Source organism: Bufo bufo, chromosome 10 (genome assembly GCF_905171765.1).
Source record: "Bufo bufo chromosome 10, aBufBuf1.1, whole genome shotgun sequence".
NCBI lineage: Eukaryota > Metazoa > Chordata > Amphibia > Anura > Bufonidae > Bufo > Bufo bufo.
Window position 1 is genome coordinate 46,980,039 of NC_053398.1, and position 26,841 is coordinate 47,006,879.

The 26,841-nt window shown below is 44.5% G+C and overlaps 1 protein-coding gene across 1 annotated transcript in view; it reads right to left on the reverse strand.

Moving 5' to 3' along the window:
• Positions 1 to 7,232: 7,232 nt before the first annotated feature.
• Positions 7,233 to 26,841, reverse strand: part of LOC120981045 (malignant fibrous histiocytoma-amplified sequence 1 homolog) — a 70,340-nt gene continuing 50,731 nt past the window's right edge. Inside the window, exons 4-10 of the mRNA XM_040410512.1 lie at positions 16,943 to 17,129; positions 14,031 to 14,218; positions 13,207 to 13,697; positions 9,473 to 9,630; positions 8,589 to 8,757; positions 8,058 to 8,128; positions 7,233 to 7,479 (exon numbers count right to left, since the gene is read on the reverse strand). Coding sequence (XP_040266446.1) covers positions 7,394 to 7,479; positions 8,058 to 8,128; positions 8,589 to 8,757; positions 9,473 to 9,630; positions 13,207 to 13,697; positions 14,031 to 14,218; positions 16,943 to 17,129 — 1,350 coding nt within the window. The 3' untranslated portion in view covers positions 7,233 to 7,393. The remainder of the gene's footprint in view (positions 7,480 to 8,057; positions 8,129 to 8,588; positions 8,758 to 9,472; positions 9,631 to 13,206; positions 13,698 to 14,030; positions 14,219 to 16,942; positions 17,130 to 26,841) is intronic.

Sequence of the window (26,841 nt, forward strand, 5' to 3'; positions counted from 1 at the left end):
TGAAGTAGACATATGGGGAATGTAAAGTCATCACAATTTTAGGGGGTATTACTATGTATTACAGAAGTAGAGAAACTGAAACTTTGAAATTTGCTACATTTTTCCAAATTTTTGTTAAATTAGGTATTTTTTGGTGCAAAAAAAAATAATTTTTTGACTTCATTTTACCAGTGTCATGAAGTACAATATGTGACGAAAAAACAATCTCAGAACGGCCTGGATAAGTCAAAGCGTTTTAAAGTTATCAGCACTGAAAGGGACTCTGGTCAGATTTGCAAAAAATGGCCTGGTCCTAAGGTGTAAAAAGGCTGTGTCCTTAAGGGGTTAAAGCTGACAGTCTGCAGTTAAAGCACATCTTGTTCATTTCATTTCAAATCCATTGTGGTGGTGTATAGAGCCAAAAATGTTAGAATTGTGTCGATGTCCCAATATTTATGGACCTGACTGTATTTATTGTGCTGTCCCCAGGTATATTTGGGTGTGTGTATGTGTATATATATATATATATATATATATATATATAGAGATGTATGTATGCCCCAGTTATTACATGCATCTGTATATATATATACTTATAAATGTGGCCCAATAATGTCCCCCCAGCTGATGCCGCCTAGATGACTGGACAATTATGTCCAGTGGCGGTCACTTCAAAAGACAGAGGATCAATAGAGATCCTCTGCCTTTTGATAACATCTCCGGCAGGTCCGAAGATGTTTAGCACTACAAAGATAGGGGAACAAAGGGCTCCCCTGCCTTTGTATGCCGCAATAACTTTACAGGCGGGAGGATCAAAGCATCCCCCCACCTGGAAGCGCACACCAGGACACGCGGTCTGGTGCGGTGACATCACACCGGGCCACTCTGGAGTGAGCGCCGCCTGATTTAAATAGTCCGGCGGCTCTGTGCTCTGCAGTTGAGCCGAGCAGAACCAAACGAGAATCAACCCTGCAAGACGAGCATCTACAAGCGAGGATCATCACCTACAATGAGCAATTAACCCCTGGAGAACCCCTGAACTTGCTAAGTAACCCTTTACCCCCTAGACCAACAAGCATTATTAACCCCTGAACCACCAATACCACAGTCCCTGATACATTAACCCCTGAACCACCACTCCATAAAATGAAACCCTGATATAACCCTATACCACCAACGCCCTTCCCTGCATTATATCCCTGAACCCTTGCATGACCTTCCCTGATATATTAGCCCCTTCACTGCTTACCATGCTCTGCATTGCCCTGCATTTACCCCTGTATTATATAAACCCCTTCTATACCTCTGCTGCCCTGATATTCCTATTGTCACCAATCATTAACCCCTGCAATTCCTGGGGATCCTACTATCTCTGGCCTGCATTAACCCTTGCAGTGCCATCATCACCCTGATTGTGTTTAACCCCTTGTTTTCCCCATAGGGACAGTGTGTAGCCAGGTGGGTGGGAGCTGCTGCTATTTACGTGTGTGTATGTGTGTTATTTAGATAGTTTGTGGTGTCAAATTGTAGTTGGAACTGTGTTGTGTGTTAGCGTAGCTTAGGTGTATTGTAGTGTTGTTACTGTATAGAAGTGTATGTCTATATGTATATATATTTATAACCATTGTTATAAATATTTATAGATATAGTAGAATTTATAGACTGTAGGAATGTATTTGTTAAATAAATTCATTTATTGTTTAAAATACAGTTTATAGTCTTTTGTGGTCGCCGCCGTAACATAGCGCACGTAGTTCAGGTATGAAGTATAGCAACAGGCTTCTGTACAGGAGCGAGGACGTGCACAGCGTCCTCGTCTCCTTGGTGATAAGGGGCGGGGTCGGACCAGCCGCGCATGTCTCTTCCACGCGGCCGGCGTCCTCAGTTCCCCCAGCTACCAGGCGGGATCTGAGCACCGAGCTGGGCACTTGGTGCTCAGCTGTACTTCCTGCTGCGGGTCATGTGACGCTTGCCACGTCACATGACCCCAGCTAGCCAGTATTTAACAGGCAGCCTGCTGGCCACAGGTTGCCTGTTAATTTTAGGTTCCTGCCGATTTGTTTGACTCCTGAATACTTACCTGATCCTGTTCCCTGACGATCCTTTGCCTGCTCCTCCTGTACTGTGCATCCCTCCTGGTATTTTGACCTCGGCTCCCACCTGACTACTCTTTGCTGACTCCTGTGGTACTTCTCTACTCTCCTGGTATTTGACCCTGGCTTCTCCTGACCATTCTTTGCTTAACCCTCTGTACTGCGTAGCTCTCTTGGTTCTGACCTGGTCCGTTCACGCTCCGTATTTTGACACGTCAGTCTTCCATGCACATATTCTAAGTTAGGGACTGCCGTCCAGTTGTCCCCTGTCATCAGGACTCGAGTGGCAAGTAGGCAGGGCCAGGGGTGAGGGTGGAGCACAGTGGTCACTATCCTCCCCCCCCCCCCGTTGGTGTGTGGACGTGACCGTTACAGAAACACAGAGTTTCAGCTCCCTCCAAAGATGTTCTATTGGCTTTAGGTCTGGAGACTGGCTAGGCCACTCCAGAACCTTGATATGCTTCTTACGGAGCCACTCCTTGGTTATCCTGGCTGTGTGCTTCGGGTCGTTGTCATGTTGGAAGACCCAGCCACGACCCATCTTCAATGCTCTGACTGAGGGAAGGAGGTTGTTGCTCAAAATCTCACAATGAATGTCCCCATTCATCCTCTTTTTAATACAGTGCAGTCGTCCTGCCTCTTCGCAGAAAAGCACCCCCAAATGATGTTACCACCCCCGTGCTTCACAGTAGGGATGGTGTTCTTGGGATGCAACTCATCCTTCTTTTTCCTCCAAACACGACGAGTAAAGTTTAGATCAAAAAGTTCTACTTTGGTCTTATCTGACCACATGACTTTCTCCCATGCCTCTTCTGGGTCCTCCAGATGGTCATTGGCAAACTTCAGATGGGCCTGGACATGTAAGGGCTTGAGCAGAGGAACTTTCCGTGCAATGCATGATTTGAAACCATGACGCCGTAGTGTTCTACCGACAGTGACCTTTGAAACTGTGGTCCCAGCTCTCTTCATGTCATTGACCAGCCCCTCCCTTGTAGTTCTGGGCTGATTCCTCACCTTTCTTATCATCAGTGATACCCCACGAGGTGAGATCTTGCATGGATCCCCAGTCCGAGGGAAACTGACAGTCTTCTTTAGCCTCTTCCATTTTCTAACAATTGCTCCAACAGTTGATCTGTTTTCACCAAGCTGCTTGGCAATTGCCCTGTAGCCCTTTCCAGCCTTGTGGAGGTCCACAATTTTGTCTCTGGTGTCTTTTGAGAGCTCTTTGGTCTTGCCCATGGTAGTAGTTGTCATCTGACTGACTGTGGGGTGGACAGGGGTCTTTAAAGAGCTCAGACAGGTGCTGCTAAGTTAGATTAATGAGTGGAGCAGAGGTGGACTTTTTAAAGGCACAGTAACAGGTCTTTGAGAGCCAGAATTCTTGCTGTTTCTCAGGTGTTCAAATACTTATGTTCAGCAGTGCAAGACAAATAAATTCTTTAAAAATCATACAATGTGATTTTCCTTAATTTTTTCCCCCCAAAATTGCAGGGTGTTCAAATACTTCTGTTCCTCACTGTATATGAGAGAACTTGCCCTGAAATGTCCCTTTGCAGTGCTCTGTAAATGAGCGTTGCTGAGGCATGTCCTTCGACACAGTACAGAGCAGCGCTGACTGTGAAGACGGCTGGGGTTAATTCTTTTTCCATCCCTGCTGGCTCCTATATATTTCTAGAAATTAACATCTGTACTATGCATATATATTTGATGTGCCCTCCTGCTATATTGATCGTGATCAGTGCGGCCAGCACTGACAGTGAACAATTATTCTGTATCCCTGGTGCGCTGAGTAAAGCTAATTTCACACTAGCGCTAGGGATTCAGCAGGCTGTTCTGGCAGGGAATAGCCTGCCGGATCTCTCTGCATTCCAGCTTTGCCGGAAGCTTGAACGTTTCTGTCCAGGCCCATTAACTACAGTATAAGTTAACTATAATATGTTGAGAATCGACCAGAAGAAAAACGCTGCAAGCAGGGCAGATCGTGCAGTCAGCACTGGGGAAGACAGATAGGGAGTAACATAGAATGTGTCGGCAGATAAGAACCATTTGGCCCATCTAGTCCGCCCAATATACTAAATACTATGGATAGCCCCTGGCCCTATCTTATATGAAGGATGGCCTTATGCCTATCCCATGCATGCTTAAACTCCTCCACTGTATTTGCAGCTGCCACTTCTGCAGGAAGGCTATTCCATGCATCCACTACTCTCTCAGTAAAGTAATACTTCCTGATATTACTTTTAAACCTTTGCCCCTCTAAATTAAAACTATGTCCTCTTGTAGCAGTTTTTCTTCTTTTAAATATTCTTTCCTCTTTTACCTTGTTGATTCCCTTTATGTATTTAAAAGTTTCTATCATATCCCCTCTGTCTCGTCTTTCTTCCAAGCTATACATGTTAAGGTCCTTTAATCTTTCCTGGTAAGTTTTATCCTGCAATCCATGTACCAGTTTAGTAGCTCTTCTCTGAACTCTCTCCAAAGTATCAATATCCTTCTGGAGATATGGTCTCCAGTACTGAGCACAATACTCCAAATGAGGTCTCACTAGTGCTCTGTAGAGCGGCATGAGCACCTCCCTCTTTCTACTGGTAATTCCTCTTGCTATACACCCAAGCATTCTGCTAGCATTTCCTGCTGCTCTGTGACATTGTCTGCCTACCTTTGAGTCTTCTGAAATAATGATCCCTAAATCCCTTTCCTCAGATACTGAAATTAGGACTGTATCACTGATTTTATATTCTGCTTTTGGGTTTTTACGTCCCAGGTGCATTATCTTGCACTTATCAACATAAAATTTTAGTTGCCAGATTTTTGACCATTCCTCTAGTTTTCCTAAGTCCTTTTCCATTTGGTGTATTCCTCCAGGAACATCAACCCTGTTACAAATCTTTGTGTCATCCGCAAAAAGACACACCTTACCATTGAGGCCTTCTGCAATTTCGCTGATAAAGATATTAAACAATATGGGTCCCAGAACAGATCCCTGAGGTACCCCACTGGTAACAAGACCTTGGTCTGAATATACTCCATTGACTACAACCCTCTGTTGCCTGTCCCTCAGCCACTGCCTAATCCATTCAACAATATGGGAGTCCAAGCCCAATGACTGCACTTTATTGATAAGCCTTCTATGTGGGACAGTATCAAAAGCCTTACTAAAGTCTAGATAAGCGATGTCTACTGCACCTCCTCCATCTATTATTTTAGTCACCCAATCAAAAAAATCAATAAGATTAGTTTGACATGATCTCCCTGAAGTAAACCCATGCTGTTTTTCATCTTTCAATCCATGGGATTTTAGATGGTCCACAATCCTCTCCTTAAGTATGGTTTCCATTAATTTCCCCACTATTGATGTCAGGCTTACTGGCCTATAGTTGCCCGATTCCTCCCTACTACCTTTCTTGTGAATGGGCACAACATTTGCTAATTTCCAATCTTCTGGGACGACTCCTGTTGCCAGTGATTGGTTAAATAAATCTGTTAATGGTTTTGCTAGTTCACCGCTGAGCTCTTTTAATAGCTTTGGGTGTATCCCATCAGGCCCCTGTGACTTATTTGTATTAATTTTAGACAGTTGACTTAGAACCTCTTCCTCTGTAAAGACACATGTGTCAAAAGATTCATTAGTCTTCTTTCCCAACTGAGGTCCTTCTCCTTCATTTTCCTTTGTAAAAACTGAACAGAAGTATTCATTGAGGCAGTCAGCTAGTTCTTTATCATCTTCCATATACCTTCCTTCTTTAGTTTTTAATTTGGTAATTCCTTGTTTTTGTTTCCTTTTTTCATTTATGTATCTGAAGAATGTCTTATCGCCTTTTTTCCCTGACTGAGCTAATTTCTCTTCTGCCTGTGCTTTAGAAGCTCTTATAACTTGTTTGGCCTCTCTCTGCCTAATCTTATAAATTTGTCTGTCATCCTCGTTTTTTTTTTTTTTTTTATAATTCCTAAATGCTATCTTTTTGTTTTTAATGATTTTGGCCACTTCTAGTAGCTGATTTATAGTATATAATGTCTCTATATATTGTAAATCAGCTACTCCCTGTCTTTCCTCCTCAATATCCAGTGCTGACTGCATGATCTGCCCTGCATTTTCCGGCGGCTCATTAGTTACTCAGCATGCTGGGGATACAGAAGCTGGCCACACTAATCAGTGTCAATATAGCACTTGTTTGCAGTGATATCGTGAATGAGAAACCTGATTTGCTACCGTATCAAATCGTCTTTAGCAACAAATCCAAGTTCTCTTTGGGATCCCACGACAATCAGGTTCAAGAATGGAGGCCTCGTGGTGAGCGCTTCAATCCTTCCTTTGCTGTGAAGCGACACACTGCTCCAACTGTTGGTGTGATGTTGTAGGAAGCCATCGTATACGACAATCTGTTATACTTAGAATTGATATAAGGGATGCTTATATATGTGCTGAACATCCTGAGGACATATGTGTTGCCTATCATGGCTGAGCTTCCAACTGGCATTTTTCAGCAAGGTAATGCTCACCCACATTAAATGCAAAAGTATAGAAATGTTCCAGCTCACCACAGCCCTATGTCTCACAGATCAGAGCGGTGCTCAGCTTCTTCATTCTGGCTTCTGGTAAACCACTTGCATATAACAAATTTTGAGAGCTCTTGTCCATAAAAAATTATTGAATCCAAGTTAAAAATATGATCCACAACTGGTCTGAATAATGTATTCATTCCAACTCATTTAAAAAGGCTAGACTAACATATCCACCCCCTGTTGATCACAGGTGTGTATAGACACATCACCAAAGTTACCCCTATGTAGGGAGGACACAAAGAATGCACACCCACACAGCAAGGGTTTATGAGGAATGTCTCTGCCAGACATTTGGCCTTCAAAGTCTCCAGATTTATCACCAATTGAGCATTTATGGGACCAGCTGGGAGCCATGAGTGTAACATCTGTGCGCAAATGTGGTGCAGGACACCATATGGCACCTGTATGGCTCCATGCCCAACCGTATCTCATCTTGTATCCAGGCTAGAGGTGGCCCAATAGGGTCCTAGAACTTCCTTTCAATTGTACAGTTTTCCCCAAAAAACTATCTTATCGCACAATATATCATCATTGCATTCACACATATGAATTCAATTCCAACTCCTTGGTATTTTTTTTATTTTTGTCAATAAACATTATATATCTTCAGATCACGAGGATTTAGGGATTTCCACATAGAAATACAGCATTTCAGCCTCAGAATATCAATAAACAATGGAACTGCTTCAATAAACTATTGCTTAAACAGTTGAGACTTCCTTGTAGACATCACATGGCATAAAACTTTCTTCTGCCTTTTACTGGTGTGATACTATAGACGCTACTCCATAATTAGTGACATGAATTGTTGGTGGCAGAAAGGGATCTTTGATGTGGCCTGTGGCTGTGTATAGAAAGACATATCGGGGGAAAGTTAGTACTTTAGGTTAATCAAGGTCCTAAAACTGAAGTAACATCTCAGAACAGTTATTACAAATGTTATATAAGATATCTGTTGTCCTGCAAGATTCTGTGCAAGCTCTGGGGGAAAAATAAGCATGTAGAAAGTTGTCAGAGCAATCAGGTCCCTGTCTTTTCATTGGAGAATCTGCCTTCATCTTCATACATACTTGTAGACGGAACCATGATGGAAGATTTCTTCAGCAGCAACCTTCTTCTCAACAGGAGACAAAGCAGGCCAACCCAAACTTCTTGTCACACAGCAAAATCATAGCAGAGGAGCATATAATGGTAAGTGTGGCTCTGTGTATTTACTATGGACTAGCTAACTTTACAGCAACGTGGAAACGCTGGAGGCCAAACAAGTTCTATTACTTAAATGGCGCATCTGTGTCTTTTCCTATTAGGGAATTTCCTTATTGCTAGTCCAAGCTACTGTATATCCCCAAAATGTTCTTAATTATTTATGTGATTATTATATATAGATCAGTATAGTTTTTTCAGCTTGCTCTCCAACATTACCTTTTGGTAAGAGAAGTTCCATATTGACTGTATTACAACATGTCTCACAGGTTTTAAAATCTTCTTTTATCCTAATAGATGTAGATGAAGAAATAACTAACAAATCAGGCTATTAAAAATGTATAGTTTAGATCAAGCACACACAGGCATGTCTTTAAACACTAAACAATCCATTTAAAGAAGAATTGTTTAAATAGGGTCTGTCACATTGTCCTGTCTGTGGGAAGAATGGCATAGAGCAGGAGGAGCTAAGCAGATCAGGGATGTAGCTACCATGGAAGAGTCTGCTATGGGGCCCAAACTCAGGAAGGGAAGCCGAGATCCTCAGCAATAAGCTAAAATGTATGGAGGAACCACATTTCCCTGCAGTGCCCCTACTGGGAAAATAAAGCATTACACCATTCCAGTCTAAATCAATAAATTGTCTGTATAATGGACAGACATGTTGGGTTCCTTAGAGTAGGGCTTTGTATCATCCTTAGTGCTGAAGATCAGTTTCAAGAGTTAAGTTGCAATTACATGAGTACATACATATCGTAGATCGATTCTGTCTCATCCATATCTGGCCACTCAAACTCATCTGGACATCCAATTGTCCTACATGGTGATCGGATATAGTAGAAAAGTCCAGGCCACTCCTTGCAAAGTTTCTCCGCAATAGACAGAAGAGTTAAGTTGAAGTCCCAAAGAGACTGGAAATCTGAACATTTACAGAGAATTTTTCACATTATATGTAGTAATTGTTAGTTTATATGGGATTCACGATGGTCTGACATAAATGTTAAGAACCAAAGGATGACTCTTCTACCTGGGAATGGAAACCAGCTTTTCACCTTTACCTGCAATTCTGTGAGGAGAAATTGAAAAGACACCACTGAACAATTACCGGTTAAAAGGACTGTTTTCATTTAACAATCCTTTTATGTTTGAAAGGTGTCCCACTGCTGTGATCCTCAGCAATCAACTATAATCTGTGGGACGATACAGCAGCAAGTGTTCAAATCCCCTGCAGCGCTACCACAGGGGAAGTAAAGTATTACACAGTTCCTATGGAAATCAACGGGATGCCATGGACCTCCACGACAAGAGACCCTCTTTGTAACTGGCCTCCACTCTGGATAATTAATTAGGATGACGAATTAAGGACTCTTCGCTATTAACTCAGAATTTGCTAAAAGGATATTTCAAAAACCCCTTTAATAAACTGCAGCTTGGGTTATTTTATGAATTCCAAAATATAATCCATAGGGACTACACAGCCAAAAACAGTTTTGAGGGACATTCTGTGGCACCAAGTGTTGCAGTCAATTCAATTCCATACAGAATTGAGGTTGAAGGTGAAGAGGGGATCTCCTAGTCCAGGTTGAAGACTGACTTTCATGATTTCAAGCAAAAGTAAATAAATTCAGACTCACCATTGGATCTTTCTGGTTTCCGGCTGCGAATCTCAAGATAACTATCTGCTCTCTGGTTGAACTGCTTCACCAACAGTGGTTTTCCATTGTTTACTAAAAGGAAATTGTCTTTTTCTATCCAATGTGTAGAAAAAAACGAGCAAGCCATTACCATAAGCCTGTAACAAAAATAGAAAAGTCTGTCTTATTAGGTTAGACTGAGAACTTGTAGAAATACAAATTTACCACGGCGAATCAATGGATGTCGTATATCTGGACTTCTCCAAAGCATTTGACACTGTACCGCATAAAAGGTTAGTATATAAAATGAGAATGCTCGGACTGGGAGAAAACATCTGTATGTGGGTAAGTAACTGGCTGAGTGATAGAAAACAGAGGGTGGTTATTAACGGTACACATTCAGATTGGGTCACTGTCACTAGTGGGGTACCTCAGGGGTCAGTATTGGGCCCTATTCTCTTCAATATATTTATTAATGATCTTGTAGAAGGCTTGCATAGTAAAGTATCAATTTTCGCAGATGACACTAAACTGTGTAAAGTAATTTACACTGAAGAGGACAGTATACTACTACAGAGTGATCTGGATAGATTGGAGGCTTGGGCAGATAAGTGGCAGATGAGGTTTAACACTGACAAATGTAAGGTTATGCACATGGGAAGGAAAAATGCAAGTCACCCGTACATACTAAATAGTAAAACACTCGGTAACACTGACATGGAAAAGGATCTAGGAATTTTAATAAACAGCAAACTAAACAGCAAAAACCAGTGTCAGGCAGCTGCTGCCAAGGCCAACAATATAATGGGTTGCATCAAAAGGGGCATAGATTCCCGTGATATGAACATAGTCCTACCACTTTACAAATCGCTAGTCAGACCACACATGGAGTACTGTGTACAGTTCTGGGCTCCTGTAAACAAGGCAGACATAGCAGAGCTAGAGAGGGTTCAGAGGAGGGCAACTAAAGTAATAACTGGAATGGGGCAACTACAGTACCCTAAAAGATTATCAAAATTAGGGTTATTCACTTTAGAAAAAAGACGACTGAGGGGAGATCTAATTACTATGTATAAATATATCAGGGGTCAGTACAGAGATCTATCCCATCAGCTATTTATCCCCAGGACTGTGACTGTGACGAGGGGACATCCTCTGCGTCTGGAGGAAAGAAGGTTTGTACACAAACATAGAAGAGGATTCTTTACGGTAAGAGCAGTGAGACTATGGAACTCTCTGCCTGAGGAGGTGGTGATGGTGAGTACAATAAAGGAATTCAAGAGGGGCCTGGATGTGTTTCTAGAGCGTAATAATATTACAGGCTATAGCTACTAGAGAGGGGTCGTTGATCCAGGGAGTTATTCTAAATGGAGTCGGGAAGAAATTTTTTATTCCCCTAAAGTGGAGAAAATTGGCTTCTACCTCACAGGGTTTTTTGCCTTCCTCTGGATCAACTTGCAGGATAACAGGCCCGAACTGGATGGACAAATGTCTTTTTTCGGCCTTATGTACTATGTTACTATGTTACAATAACAATAGGGTATATTCATATGGTAGCTTTTACTAGGACTTTCGCAAAATTGTGTTTTGCTGTGATTTTGTGAAAATCACAACATCCAGAATTTGTGCACACTATGTAATTGCAGCTGTGGAAATATTTGTTCTGGTGAACATATTCATGTAAGCAATTATACCACTGAAACATGAAAAAAGAACACCTGGAAAACTTAATGTGATTGAGCTGAGATTGACAAAGCATAAACTGCTAGTGGTGCTTGGTCAATAATCACATAACCAAGGTTTATTTTGTGTTCTGTAGCAGGGTATATGTTGAGGCAGGGCCACATTAATACTGGGTAGCATCTTCCCTTGCTGTGATACAGGTGGCCACTCTGGCACGGTAACGGTGATACAGATGCTGGGTATCTTCCTGTGGTATGTCATGCCAAGCTCTTTCAACTTGGACCCATAGCCAAGGTGGTTATTGGCTGCTATACATGTGAGATTTGTAGCCCATCCAGAAATTGTCTGGAGGGCTGACAACCAGGGGGCCATCTGAGCCCTCCTCATGGCCACTGACCAGGTAAATAATGATCTGATGCTTTCAGCATTAACCCCTTTTAGCCTGGAGTTTATTTTTTTTTCCATTTTCCCTGCCTTCCCAGAGCCATAACTTTTTTCTTTTTCTGTTGACATAGCCATATGAGGGCTTGTTTTTTGCGGGACAAGTTGTACTTTCCAACTCCACCATTTAATATTGCATATGATGTAGTGGGAAGTTGTAAAAAAATTTACCGCGGCATCTGAGGGGTTAAATGTCCGCGATCGGCATTACTGCCGGTTGTGGACATTAGCCGCGGGTGTCTGCTAGGAGCCGCGGGCAGGAGCTGGCGCTAACTTTAAACACCTGCCCAGCACCGTACATGTACGGCGCTGGGCGTGAAGGGGTTAATGAATGCTAGGGCCATCAAGTACTTATGCAGCGGGCTGATGGCCACAGGTGTACTCCTGAATTAAACTGTATTGCTATCCTCAGGACGGTGATACAGTTGGGGGGACGGCAGTGTTTTGTGCTGTACTGTGGTATTTGGTTCTGCTGGGGCAGTATTTGGATGGCCTTACCTACTTATATCTTCCCTGCCTTCTGTCAATTTGGATCCACCTACAACATAGGGCCACTTTATTTTCCCAGTCCATCCCTGCCATCCAGTCCCAGACATTCTCGATAGGAGAGAGACCTGGTGATTAAGATGGCCAGTTGAGCTGCTGGTACCCTGAAGAGCACATTGTGTGGTGCGGGCAGTGTGTGTACAGGCGTTATCTGGTTGGAACACCATGTCTCCTGAGACAACAAAAGGCGGTAGGATTGGTTCCATGATATTCTGGACATAAAGGCTGGTCAGTGTTCTCTCTACAAATACCAGACAGGAACAGCCATAATAGCTTATGGTGCCCCACATCATGACACCTGGTGTTGGTCCTGTGTGTCTCAACACTGTGCAGATGCTCTCCAGCCCTTCTGCGAACTCTGATAAAGCCATCAATAGCAAACAATAGTGTTCAGTGATGAAAGTAGGTTCTGCCTTTGTAAAATGATGGCCACATCAGAGTTTGCAGAGTAACTTTTTTTGTTAAATACAGGATAGATAAAATAGATAGTAGGATGTATATAACTTTAGACCGAAAAAAACACAGTCAGAACAATATTTTTTGCAGTTATCTCATGTGTGTATCATGTGATTATACAGTATATACAGGTGACTGATATTTGGTGGTTGGACCGCCACCAATCTAAAAATGTATCACCTATTCAGGTGATAAAGGTTATCTGCTGAAGTGGTTCTTTAAGGACCTTCCCTTGAAGAGTAAAATGTACCTCCAATTATAAATTAAAGCAAATATATTCTGCAGTACCTACATGTAGATGATCAGCAGAGTCCACCTCCTTTCTTAGCTCCAGCAGCAAAGACACTCCTGTAACTGATGGAAAGCTCCAGCAGTAGAGTCCTAAGCAGCCAGCAGGATCCTAAGTCAGTAGGAACTATTCAGTAGAGGCCTTCTGCTGGCTATGGATGGCTAGGAGACAGAGCACAAGGGTCTTGCTGCTGCCAAAGCTTTTCAGTCAGCTGCAGTAGTGTAGAGCATTGTGTAGAATTGGAAGGTGGACACCTGTTTTTGTGTCTCTTGGTTTAGCCACATAAATTAATAACAACCATAATAAAATTGAGCCATACCTTTGAAAAAATCCTTCTGGGACTAGAGGAGAAAAGTAGACTCTAATGTGAATGTCCTCATGGTGGTCTCCTCCCCACCTTTCAGTAACTTCCATGAAATTTTTGAGATACGTAGGAAAAAGGTAGCACATTTCTTTATGAGAGTCTTTTACAGACCATTGATTCCCAGGTAAAAACTCAGGGGCTCTTGGATTCAGTTTCTTTACGTTCCGAACAGACATACAGATCTGGAAATGCATGAGGAGACTTAGTAGCTTTCCATTTTGGGTTCCATGTCCAGTGAGATCATGGAAGAGTTCCTCTGTATCCTGAAGACAAAGGGTCTCTAACTGGTGTTTAACTAAAACCCGAATGGCTTGAAAACGAATCATAGCTTTAGACTGTAGCATTTCTTGCCATTTTAGCACATCACGCTTAAAGGCTCTTTCTGAAATCAGAACTTCAGCTGGTATTGCCCCGAGTTGGTTGTAGAGATCATGCCTGACAAGTATCTGTAACATAACAGACATTGGATATTCAATGTTAAAAAGCAGATACTGTAGAAAAACTGGTGGCAGGAATGTTAGGCTACGTCCACATTTGCAATCACCATTCTAGTATTCTGTTCTGGCACAGAAACAGAATACCAGAATTTCCGTATCCGGCATATGATGGACATCACTGGCACCTGAAGGCTCCCATTACCTATAATGGGGTCCATGTGGTTTCCAGCATGAATAGCAGCATTCTCCCAGACAAAATAATGCTGCAATATATAAAAACTATAAATTGAGCTACTAGACAGTAAATAGACAGAAGCAACAAACTGTATGATCGAGGCAAACCTTGAAGACCGTGATGAGGAATGAAGGTTTCAGAAATACAGTGTTTAGCAAGGGCTTGATCTCTTCATACCACACAATGAGGCCAATTCTATGGAGATACCGTAAAATATCTTTGAGAAGATTTTTGTACAGGTCACTGGTGGTCTTTAGCATGACCTCACTTAAAAGATGATCTAAATCCATTATTCCTGTGAGACAAATAAAAGTGGTAGTGGTTAGTTAAATTATTAGTGTTAAACATCAGAGATTTTGATTCAGATCCATGTACAGGAAGTGTCAAATTTTTTACCTGTAGAGCACACAAGAAAAAGGATCTTGTCCATGGACTGACTCCAGTTGAGTATTAGAGTTGGCACTCTAATACACTGGGCGCACTAACCTAGATCTGTTTTTTCATTAGCAATGCAACTTTAAGTTTTTTTTATTTTCCTAAACATTGATTTAAAATTACATTACATCAAAACTTTACATACAGTGTATTGTCATACATAGAAGAGAGGACTGTCACTAACAGTGTGGGGGAAAAACTCCACACTAAACACAGGAGGGAAGAGGAACAGTAACTGGGCCTGGAAACTAGGGAATAAACAGGTCACCTCCTAAACAACCCTAATCCGGGCCCTAACTACCTATCAATATGAATAGACCTTGAAGGTAGGAATATTCATATGCTGTATACCTGGCCCTTAAATCCTTATAATGCCCTGGAATGAGGTTAGGACCAGAGACAACCCATTCCTCCCCAGATGGACCAATGGAAGTCTCTGTCTCAACCCCAGATACAAACAACAGGGAATATAACAAACACAAAACAAGAACAGACTAGACTTATCTGAAAGTAGAAAATTGGCAACTCCAGAAGCACCACAGAGTACAACCGACCAGCTAGTTAGAAGGCAGGAAGAAAATCTATAAACCGCACCTCCAAGAGTGAGAAGCGGCTACTTATGGGGAAGGTAGCTTACCAACAAGCAACACCTAAAGCAAGGGCTGTGGCATTCACCAAAACACAGACACGATAAGATCCACAGTGAACTTGTCAATTTAACCCACAAGTTGCCAGTCTCTCCGATCTCCTGGTACCTGCCACGGGAACGTCCCTGACAAGGACATAGGAATGATCAAACTGGCCTCCATGCAGTTCCTCTGGAGAGAAGAGCCCCCATCACCTAGAGTAGTATACAACCAAACGGGTCTAGGTTCTCTTTCATCAAAGGGGTTGACCGGGTTTAGAGCTGAACCCAGACATATCCCCATTTTCACCCAGGCAGGCCCTCTGATACGAGCATCGGAGCATTTCATGCTCCGATGCTCTCCCTTGCCCTGCTCTGTATCACACAGGGCAAGGGCTGTTTGTTTATTTTTTACACTGCTAGGCGGAATTCTGTGGAATAGGAGCCGGCCTACAATCCCCGGCACCAGCAGAGCTTTGCTCTGTGCACAGTATAATTTCTAGTCCAGCAACTGCATGAAACGGCTGATCGATTGGGGTGCTGGGTGTCAAACCCCCCTAGATCTGATAGTGATGACTTATCCTGATGATAAGCTATCAATATCTGCAGCCCAGACAACTATTTTAAAAGCAAGAGGTTCCTATGTTCTAATGCTTGCATTAAAGGGGGGTTCCAAGACTTTTATCCTTTGGATAGGTCATCAGCATCTGATCGTGGGGGTACTAAACCCGGCACCCCCGCCAATCAGCTGTTTGAGAAGGCACCAGCGCTCACAGTAGCGCCAATGCCTTCTCTCAGCTCTCCTAGCACGTACATTGTATAGCAGTTGTGCTTGTAATTGTATCTCAGCCCCATTAACTTCAATGGGGCTAAGTTGCCCCTAAGCCATTTGACCGATGAACATGACGTCATACGGCCTAGGAAAAGCTGGGAGAAGGCCCCGGCGTTACTGTGAGCACTGGTGCCTTCTCAAACAGCTGATCGGCAGGGGTCCTGGGTGTCACATTCCCACTGATCCGATACTGATGACCTATCCAGAGGACTGGTGGTCGTCAGCTAAAAAATCCCAAGAAACCCCTTTAAGTGATATGTGTTAAAGTAACATCCACATGAATGCAGGACACAAGGTTTCCCAGCTGGGCTTCTGAGCTAACAGTCTTTCATATTTATCTGGTCAAGACTACCTGGGATGGTATCTTAAAGGGAGTCTGTCACCTATCTGACCAGTTTCAAACAGGTGACATTGTTCAGTGGGGCACAAAGACATGACACAAATGTTACCCGTGTTAAGTTCTTCAGATGCTTCAAATCGCCCAAAAAGTAGTTTTTATCATATGCTAATGAGCCGTCGCAAGTGCCCAGGGGAGGAGAGTTTTCTGAAAGTGCCCAAGTTCCCCCGCCTCACTCGCGCCTAACTCCGCCCCTCAGTAAGCTCAGGCCAGCCCTGTGGCTCTGTGACATCATATTTCCCTATAGGCTGTTCGCGCATCACTGCCGGGCCCGGGCATGTGCAGTGTTCTGTCCACTGTGGTCAGAGGCACAGAGATATGCAGTACGCATGCGCCAATTTCACGCCAGTTACTGGTGCATGCGCACTCCATATCCCTGTCCCTCTGCCCACAGTTGGCAGAACACTGCGCATGCCCGGGCCCGACAGTGATGCACGAACAGCCTATAGGGAAATATGATGTCACAGAGCCACAGGGCTGGCCTGAGCTTACTGAGGGGCGGAGTTAGGCGCGAGTGAGGCAGGGGAACTTGGGCACTTTCAGAAAACTCTCCGCCCCTGGGCACTTGCGACGGCTCATTAGCATATTATAAAGACGACTTTTTGGGCGATTTGAAGCATCTGAAGAACTAAACACGGGTAACATTTGGGTCATGTCTTTGTGCCCCACTGAAAAATGTCACCTGAAACCGGTCAGGTAGGTGACAGACTTCCTTTAATACGTTACTTACCATGTTGTGGAGTCTCTTCATTTTGTTTCACTTCAATTATGGCATTTTCCACCTCTTTGTAGATAGGAGGCAGCATTTTAATTATATTGGGAAATAATTCTTCCTTGCATACAGTATTTAAGATATGATTCTGAAGCTTTTCAATGTCATTGTAGTTTGTTCCGTTGATCGGGAATACATTCAAAACCTATGTAATGTAAAACACATAAAAACACATCAAATATAAAATACATTAATTTCCTTTATATATAATGTTTTCTGTATGGAGCCAATGTCACAAATTCTGTTATTTGTATGGGGAAAATAGTGACAACGGTTCACGTCAAAACATCAGACGCCGTAGTGTGACCTGATGATACACATTATACGTCAATGGCGTCCTTCAGCAGGAAGACGCAATGCAAATGTGAACATAGCCTTCTTTTGTTACAAGCACTCATACAGCAACTACTTCCAATGTCTACATCGACTAACCCACTGTCTGATGTGACTTTGGATTTATGATGTGTTTGCCACATAATGTTTTTCAGAGCTGCTGACTGGGGGGGGGGATCACTACGAGACCCTGCAGAACCAAGAAGTACTTTCTTTTCTGCCACAGTTTGATGCTTTTCGGGGCAGTTAAGTGGAGACATTCAGGCCCGTCTTTAACAAGGGGCAAAAGGGGCAGCTGCCCCGGGCCCAGTTGCTCCTGGGGGGCCCAAGGCAGCTGCCTCTTGAGCCCTGCTAGCCACTGCCCCGGGTGTCAGGCTGTCAGCTACACAGGGGGTGCTGCCATGCCATGCCTGCCGGCACTCCAGGCAACGTACTGTGAGAGCTGTGATTCTCTAGGACCTTAGATGACATCATCACCATGTGACCAGTAACCTAGCAATATTACTGGTCACATGGCTATGAGGTCATCAAGGTCCTTTCTACCAGGAGTGTTGCTGTAGAAGTTTGCCTTAACTGTGGAGCTTTTTTTGTGAAGATTACATCAGAAAAAGGTGACAGGCGCTGTTATGCTAATATACTGTAAACTACTGTGGGGTGCTGTATAGTGTGGGGGCCTGTATACTGTGGGGGGCTGTATACTGGGGGCCTGTATACTGTAGGTGCTGTATATTGTGGAGTGCTATACTGCTGTACTGTATACTGTGGGGGGCTGTATACTGTGGGGGGCTGTATACTGTGGGTGCTGTATATTGTGGAGTGCTATACTGCTGTACTGTATACTGTGGGGGGCTGTATACTGTGAGTGTTGTATATTGTGGAGTGCTATACTGCTGTACTGTATAGTGTGGGGGCTGTATAGTGTTGGGGGCTGTATCGTGTATAGTTTGGGGTGCTGTAAACGGTGAGGTGCTATACTGCTGTACTGTATAGTGTGAGGTGTTGTTGTTGTGCCTTTTCATAGGTAAATGCATTCATATCCAATTCATTATAGTCAAGATGGATGTTCATTGCCTTTAAGAGCCATGCTCGACTATAGTTACAATTTTGTATGTCTTGAGTAGGCCAAATTAAGGTCACACAAAGCTTAATGTTATTCTTCTCATGAATATACCAGTCTGAGAAGAGGCATCCTTGTTTACTTTTAAATTTATGACGGGCAATAAAGATAAGCTCTGTGCAGCTGGTGATAATTACCTATACAATTAGGCATTTATTAATGAAGCAAAATATATAATATGTATGTATTCATTTAATGAGCCTTAGTTAGTCCTTAGCATAAGACAATCAGTAGGACATATATATATATATTTGTTTATATTATATTGTTATATGTTACGAAGACAACATGTATCCAGTATATTGTATATATTTCTCATTAGAAGAGTGTCTGTGAAGATGTGTGTTTTGTAACAATTAATCACATCTTTGGTATGACAGGAGGTACTGATATCTCTGTGAGAAAACAAGCCATTTACGATCCATAAATTAAGTGTGAAAAACATTCAAAAGAGACGCCTAGAGGTCTGTCTCTAATTGCTACAAGTGTCAGAATTAATCCCTATGGCTTTGAATTAAAGCTTCTAAGGTCAAAATGTATATTCAGACTTATATAAGTTAACCCTTTATACTATGATGCAGATAGCTTATACAGCAGTGCCACCTAGGTATCAGTAGGTGACATTACAACAGTAGCAAAAGTGCATTCTGGGAAGGGTTATGATGTCACAATTTTTATCAATGGTAGGAAGGTGTGTCTAACTGATAAGTTTGTGATCATAAGCCATACACAGTAAGAAAAGAGGAGAAGGTAAGAGAAAGTGAGAAAGAAAGGAGGAAGGAGAGGAGAAGTTGAGGTCTATCAAGATGAAAGCCATGGTGAGATATGCTATGATGGACCACCCAGCTTTCCTAGGAGCAGAAGTGAGATTCCTACTAGGACTTGGTAAGAGACACAGAAAATGATATTTCATTTTATTAAGACTAATTTGATAGTGTGGGTGAAATTATACCATCTAGATTGGCGAATAAATAAATAATTAAATTAATTGATCATCTCCATATTGAGATGTAGTTTTAGGATATTGTGAGGCTTCATTCTACCTGCAGAAGAATCTGGACTCATAATCTAGCAAAGCATTAACTAATTGCTTATATATATATATATTAATAGAACATTCTTCGCCAAGCTAAGTGATGGATTCCCACAAGAAGGACTTATATCAAATCCTTCCCATTTAAGATATGGACTAGCAAAATCCTAGATCCCTGTTATTTGTCTTAATAGTCTTACCAAAGTCATGTATGTGAAAATAGTCCAGGATGGGGCGGAAGGATATGGTTATCTCTTCTAAGTTATATCCTTAGATGGATTTGCCCATCCTGAAGTCATGTGATGTGTAGTTGGTTAGAGGGGGGCGGAATGTATTTAGCATTCTATATTGATGTCTAGGATTAGACATACCCATCCTGATATCATGAGGTTTTCTCTGAACAGAAGTAATGTATATAACTTATGTTCATATTTTGATATCCTAACCTAATAATAGCTTTGTTATAATGTGACAAGTTATTTCCACTCACATGTATTGTTAAGCTTGTAATGCTTTATATTAACACTATATATATATTCATTTGCATGTATCATTGTGTTTATTTACTTATATATGTTTATAATCTTGTAACCAATAAATCTGCATATTTTTATAATGCCTGTGTATTATTGTATAATGCAGAACTACATTTTATCATTAACGTCATCTCACGTCAAAAAGAACTTATTTATCTGAGGAAATAGTCGGACTCAGATGTGAATTGTATCAATTAGGTTGTCTACAATTCACCAGGTCATGATTTTAAGAATTTATAACAAATTTTATAAATTTTATTTTTTTATGATTAATTATTTTTATGACCATAATTAATAATTCATAATTGAATTATTACCACCCGACATTGTATACTGTGGGCTGCTATACTGCTCTACTATATACTGTGGGGTACTGTATAGTGTGGGGTGCTATACTGCATACTGTGTGGTGCTGTATACTGTGGGCTGCTATACTGCTCTACTATATACTGTGGGGTACTGTATAGTGTGGGGTGCTATACTGCATACTGTGTGGTGCTGTATACTATAGGGTGCTATACAGCATACTATGGGGTGTTGGGGTGCACTGTAACACTAGGGTGAGCCGAGCCCTGGTCTCCTTCCTGCAGAGCGGTGCCCACTTCCAGCCTGAGCCCAGCTGCCCAGAGCACTGATCCTGAGCCGCTGGAGTCTTCAGAACTGGAAGTATTTACAGTCATTCACTGTACTCTACCAGATGTGTGGATTTTGTGCGTGTGTGTTGTGGTGGAGGGCGTGATTGCCTGCTAAGGTGTGGGAAGACGGGATCCAGGGGGCCCAAGTAAATTTTTGCCCAGGGTCCAATCAATATTAAAGACGGCCCTGGAGACATTTACACTCGCTAATATACTTCTATTTTCAACTTAGGCCTCATGTACATGGCCGTTGGGCGCCGTGGCCGTATTGCGGCCCTCAAACGGCGGGTCAGCAATCCACTGCCGCCGGCCGTGTGCACCACGCATTCACTTGAATGGGTCCGCAATTCCGGAGATGCGGAACGGAGTCAGGGAATGGAACACCGGAAGCACTACAGAGTGCTTCCGTGGTGTTTCTTTCCGTTGTTGCGCACCGCAAATAAATATGACATGTCATTTTGTTGCGGTGCGGACAGACCACGGACCCATTCAAGTTGAATGGGTCCGGTCCACTGCACGGACCGCAATGCACGGAACGGCCACACAAGGCATTAGGCCTTAGGCTGAGTTGACACTTCACTTATTTGGTCAGTTATTTCTATCAGTTATTTTGAGCCCAAACTAGGTGCAGCTCTAAACACAGAACAGGTGCAGATCTTGCCTTATGTCTGCGGAGGCTCCAATCCTGGTTTTTGTTTACAATCATTGAATGGAAATAACTTATAAAATAACTGAAGTGTAAGACCGTGAACCGGAGAGGGACCCCCAGGATACAGCACGGAGTCATGGAATAAGGAAAGCGACACGGACACCAGCTCTTTATGCAATAACAGTAACTTTACTGAACAGTAGTACTAACAGTAATGATAACAGTAGTTACAGAGAGTATATCACACACAGTATCAAATACAATGAACAACACGTCACATTCCTTTCTCTTGCCCCCAAATGACACTGTTCACGTGCCCTGAATACTCCCAGCCTAGACGCTGGAGTGGCCTTGTAGTGTAGCAACAACGGAGTGTCCAGAATACCCTATACCCCAGGCTCAGAGTCACAGTACCAGCCCAACAGAAAAACCGTACCCAAGGCGGCGTACACAGCAGAGCCCGCAAGTCGATACTGTGCCACAGGGTAACGGACTTGACCGATGGCGCACACGGCAGAACCTACAAGTCAATAACCGTGCCGCTAAGTCACTGACCTGGGTATGTCCTGTATTCACTGGTTGCTCCAAACAGACAGCAAGTCCCTGCCACAACATGTGACCCTGCACTCTGACCCTCTGTTCCGATCAGCTTCCTGACGCCGATACTCATTCCTGCGAACAGAATTCGGATCCACACGGTTCTCTCATGCAGCTCACAAAATGGCGGACTTCTTCTTCTCCAAGCTGAGCAACACCTCCTCTCATGGTAGCTCCAACCGTTCCACGGCTCTTCCAGCCTTCCGGGACCCAGTCCTTTCTCTCTCTCTCTGGGAAGCCTTCTGGATCGCTGACCCTGGCCTGGTCCTTATCCAATGGCGACTTACACCAACTCGCAAGTCCTTCCATCCCCCATGAGGCCTCACAAGGTCTGTAACCACGTTCCACGGTCCAACTGACCTTCCGGGAACCGATCCTTTCTTCCTTGACAACATCTGCATTGCTGACAGGCATCAGTCACTTCTGACAGTGACTTTGACCGCTCAAAGTCCCACAGACCTGAGGATGGCACTGGATCCTGTCTTCAGCCTCTGCACAAACATGTCTCCTCATGTCACCATTTCTTCTTTCTCTGGCACACACAGCAGCATGAGTCATCATCTGTTTTTGCATATTCAAATCTCAGAGTGTGCTTGTTGTAGCTTCAAAACAGTGGCTTCTAGTGCCCAAAATGCCAAATGACAGTTTCAGAAACAGCATTCAAGAATTAGTGGCTGTTTCTCCATCTTACAGACGTGTGTTGCTTTAAAGGGATATACCTGGTATGAAAATTCCTACCGTATATCTGGGACCCTCATTTATCTGGAAAACAGGGTCTCATCAGCAGAGACTTTTGCAGTTTACTGAAAATGTGTACTGCTGTCTCCAATGATGCCTATAAGAGTTACAGAAAGATAAGCGGGTCTGGGAGGTTATAAATGTTGGTATTCCTTAACATCTACTGCAATACTCATTTGACAAAAAATAGTTCATCCATGCATCAATGATATAAGCATTATGGATGAAATCTGCCTACCGACTTATGCATACGAACGTGTCTCTATTTCAGATCACAAATAGAGTTGAGAGAACACCTGGATGTTCGGGTTCGAGAAGTTCGGCCGAACTTCCCGGAAATGTTCGGGTTCGGTATCCGAACCCGACCCGAACTTCGTCCCGAACCCGAACCCCATTGAAGTCAATGGGGACCCGAACTTTTCGGCACTAAAAAGGCTGTAAAACAGCCCAGGAAAGAGCTAGAGGGCTGCAAAAGGCAGCAACATGTAGGTAAATCCCCTGCAAACAAATGTGGATAGGGAAATGAATTAAAATTAAAATAAAATATATAAAAATAAACCAATATCAATTGGAGAGAGGTCCCATAGCAGAGAATCTGGCTTCACGTCAGCAGAGAATCAGTCTTCATGTCATAGCAGAGAATCAGGCTTCACGTCACCCACCACTGGAACAGGCTACTGTCACATATTTAGGCCCAGGCACCCAGGCAGAGGAGAGAGGTCCCATAACAGAGATTCAGGCTTCATGTCAGCAGAGAATCAGTCTTCATGTCATAGCAGACAATCAGGCTTCATGTCACCCACCACTGGAACAGGCCACTGTCACACATTTAGGCCCTGGCACCCAGACAGAGGAGAGAGGTCCCGTAACAGAGAATCTGGCTTCATGTCAGCACAGAATCAGTCTTCATGTCATAGCAGAGAATCAGGCTTCACGTCACCCACCACTGGAACAGGCCACTGTCACATATTTAGGCCCAGGCACCCAGGCAGAGGAGAGAGGTCCCATAACAGAGATTCAGGCTTCATGTCAGCAGAGAATCAGGCTTCACGTCACCCACCACTGGAACAGGCCACTGTCACATATTTAGGCCCAGGCACCCAGGCAGAGGAGAGGTTTATTCAACTTTGGGTTGCCCCGCAATATAATGGTAAAATGAAAATAAAAATAGGATTGAATGAGGAAGTGCCCTGGAGTACAATAATATATGGTTAAGGGGAGGTAGTTAATGTCTAATCTGCACAAGGGATGGACAGGTCCTGTGGGATCCATGCCTGGTTCATTTTTATGAACGTCAGCTTGTCCACATTGGCTGTAGACAGGCGGCTGCGTTTGTCTGTAATGACGCCCCCTGCCGTGCTGAATACACGTTCAGACAAAACGCTGGCCGCCGGGCAGGCCAGCACCTCCAAGGCATAAAAGGCTAGCTCTGGCCACGTGGACAATTTGGAGACCCAGAAGTTGAATGGGGCCGAACCATCAGTCAGTACGTGGAGGGGTGTGCACAGGTACTGTTCCACCATGTTAGTGAAATGTTGCCTCCTGCTAACACGTTCCGTATCAGGTGGTGGTGCAGTTAGCTGTGGCGTGGTGACAAAACTTTTCCACATCTCTGCCATGCTAACCCTGCCCTCAGAGGAGCTGGCCGTGACACAGCTGCGTTGGCGACCTCTTGCTCCTTCTCTGCCTTCGCCTTGGGCTTCCACTGGTTCCCCTGTGACATTTGGGAATGCTCTCAGTAGCGCGTCTACCAACGTGCGCTTGTACTCGCGCATCTTCCTATCACGCTCCAGTGTAGGAAGTAAGGTGGGCACATTGTCTTTGTACCGGGGATCCAGCAGGGTGGCAACCCAGTAGTCCGCACACGTTAAAATGTGGGCAACTCTGCTGTCGTTGCGCAGGCACTGCAGCATGTAGTCGCTCATGTGTGCCAGGCTGCCCAGAGGTAAGGACAAGCTGTCCTCTGTGGGAGGCGTATCGTCATCGTCCTGTGTTTCCCCCCAGCCACGCACCAGTGATGGGCCCGAGCTGCTTTGGGTGCCACCCCGCTGTGAACATGCTTCATCCTCATCCTCCTCCACCTCCACCTCCTCCTCATCCTCGTCCTCCTCGTCCTCCAGTAGTGGGCCCTGTCTGGCCACATTTGTACCTGGCCTCTGGTGTTGCAAAAAACCTCCCTCTGAGTCACTTCGAAGAGACTGGCCTGAAAGTGCTAAAAATGACCCCTCTTCCTCCTCTTCCTCCTGGGCCACCTCCTCTTCCATCATCGCCCTAAGTGTTTTCTCAAGGAGACATAGAAGTGGTATTGTAACGCTGATAACGGCGTCATCGCCACTGGCCATGTTGGTGGAGTACTCGAAACAGCGCAACAGGGCACACAGGTCCCGCATGGAGGCCCAGTCATTGGTGGTGAAGTGGTGCTGTTCCGCAGTGCGACTGACCCGTGCGTGCTGCAGCTGAAACTCCACTATGGCCTGCTGCTGCTCGCACAGTCTGTCCAGCATGTGCAAGGTGGAGTTCCACCTGGTGGGCACATCGCATATGAGGCGGTGAGCGGGAAGGCCGAAGTTACGCTGTAGCGCAGACAGGCGTGCAGCAGCAGGGTGTGAACGCCGGAAGCGAAAACAGACGGCCCGCACTTTATGCAGCAGCTCTGACATGTCGGGGTAGTTGCGAATAAACTTCTGCACCACCAAATTCAGCACATGTGCCAGGCAAGGGATGTGCGTCAAACCGGCTAGTCCCAGAGCTGCAACGAGATTTCGCCTATTATCGCACACCACCAGGCCGGGCTTAAGGCTCACCGGCAGCAACCACTCGTCGGTCTGTTGTTCTATACCCCGCCACAACTCCTGTGCGGTGTGGGGCCTGTCCCCCAAACATATGAGTTTCAGAACGGCCTGCTGACGTTTACCCCGGGCTGTGCTGAAGTTGGTGGTGAAGGTGTGTGGCTGACTGGATGAGCAGGTGGAAGAAGAGGAGGAGGAAGCTGAGTAGGAGGAGGAGGAGACAGGAGGCAAAGAATGTTGCCCTGCGATCCTTGGCGGCGAAAGGACGTGCGCCAAACAGCTCTCCGCCTGGGGCCCAGCCGCCACTACATTTACCCAGTGTGCAGTTAGGGAGATATAGCGTCCCTGGCCGTGCTTACTGGTCCACTGGTTAGGTGGACCTTGCCACAGATGGCGTTGCGCAGTGCACACTTGATTTTATCGGACACTTGGTTGTGCAGGGAAGGCACGGCTCTCTTGGAGAAGTAGTGGCGGCTGGGAACAACATACTGTGGGACAGCAAGCGACATGAGCTGTTTGAAGCTGTCTGTGTCCACCAGCCTGAATGACAGCATTTCATAGGCCAGTAGTTTAGAAATGCTGGCATTCAGGGCCAGGGATCGAGGGTGGCTAGGTGGGAATTTACGCTTTCTCTCAAATGTTTGTGAGATGGAGAGCTGAACGCTGCCGTGTGACATGGTTGAGATGCTTGGTGACGCAGGTGGTGGTGTTGGTGGTACATCCCATGTTTGCTGGACGGCAGGTGCCAACGTTCCTCCAGAGGCGGAGGAAGAGGCCGAGGCGGCGGCAGCAGCAGAAGAGGCCGAGGCGGTAGCAGCAGAAGAGGTAGCAGGGGGAGCCTGAGTGACTTATTTGTTTTTAAGGTGTTTACTCCACTGCAGTTCATGCTTTGAATGCAGGTGCCTGGTCATGCAGGTTGTGCTAAGGTTCAGAACGTTAATGCCTCACTTCAGGCTCTGATGGCACAGTGTGCAAACCACTCGGGTCTTGTCGTCAGCACATTGTTTAAAGAAGTGCCATGCCAGGGAACTCCTTGAAGCTGCCTTTGGGGTGCTCGGTCCCAGATGGCGGCGGTCAGTAGCAAGCGGAGTCTCTTGGTGGGTGTTCTGATTTTGCCCACTGCTCCCTCTTTGTCTTTTGCTACGCTGTTGGCTCGGTCTCACCACTGCCTCTTCCTCCGAATTCTGAAAGTCAGTGGCACGACCTTCATTCCATGTGGGGTCTAGGACCTCATCGTCCCCTGCATCGTCTTCCACCCAGTCTTCCTCCCTGACCTCCTGTTCAGTCTGCACACTGCAGAAAGACGCAGCAGTTGGCACCTGTGTTTCGTCATCATCAGAGACGTGCTGAGGTGGTATTCCCATGTCCTCATCATCAGGAAACATAAGTGGTTGTGCGTTAGTGCATTCTATCTCTTCCACCCCTGGGGA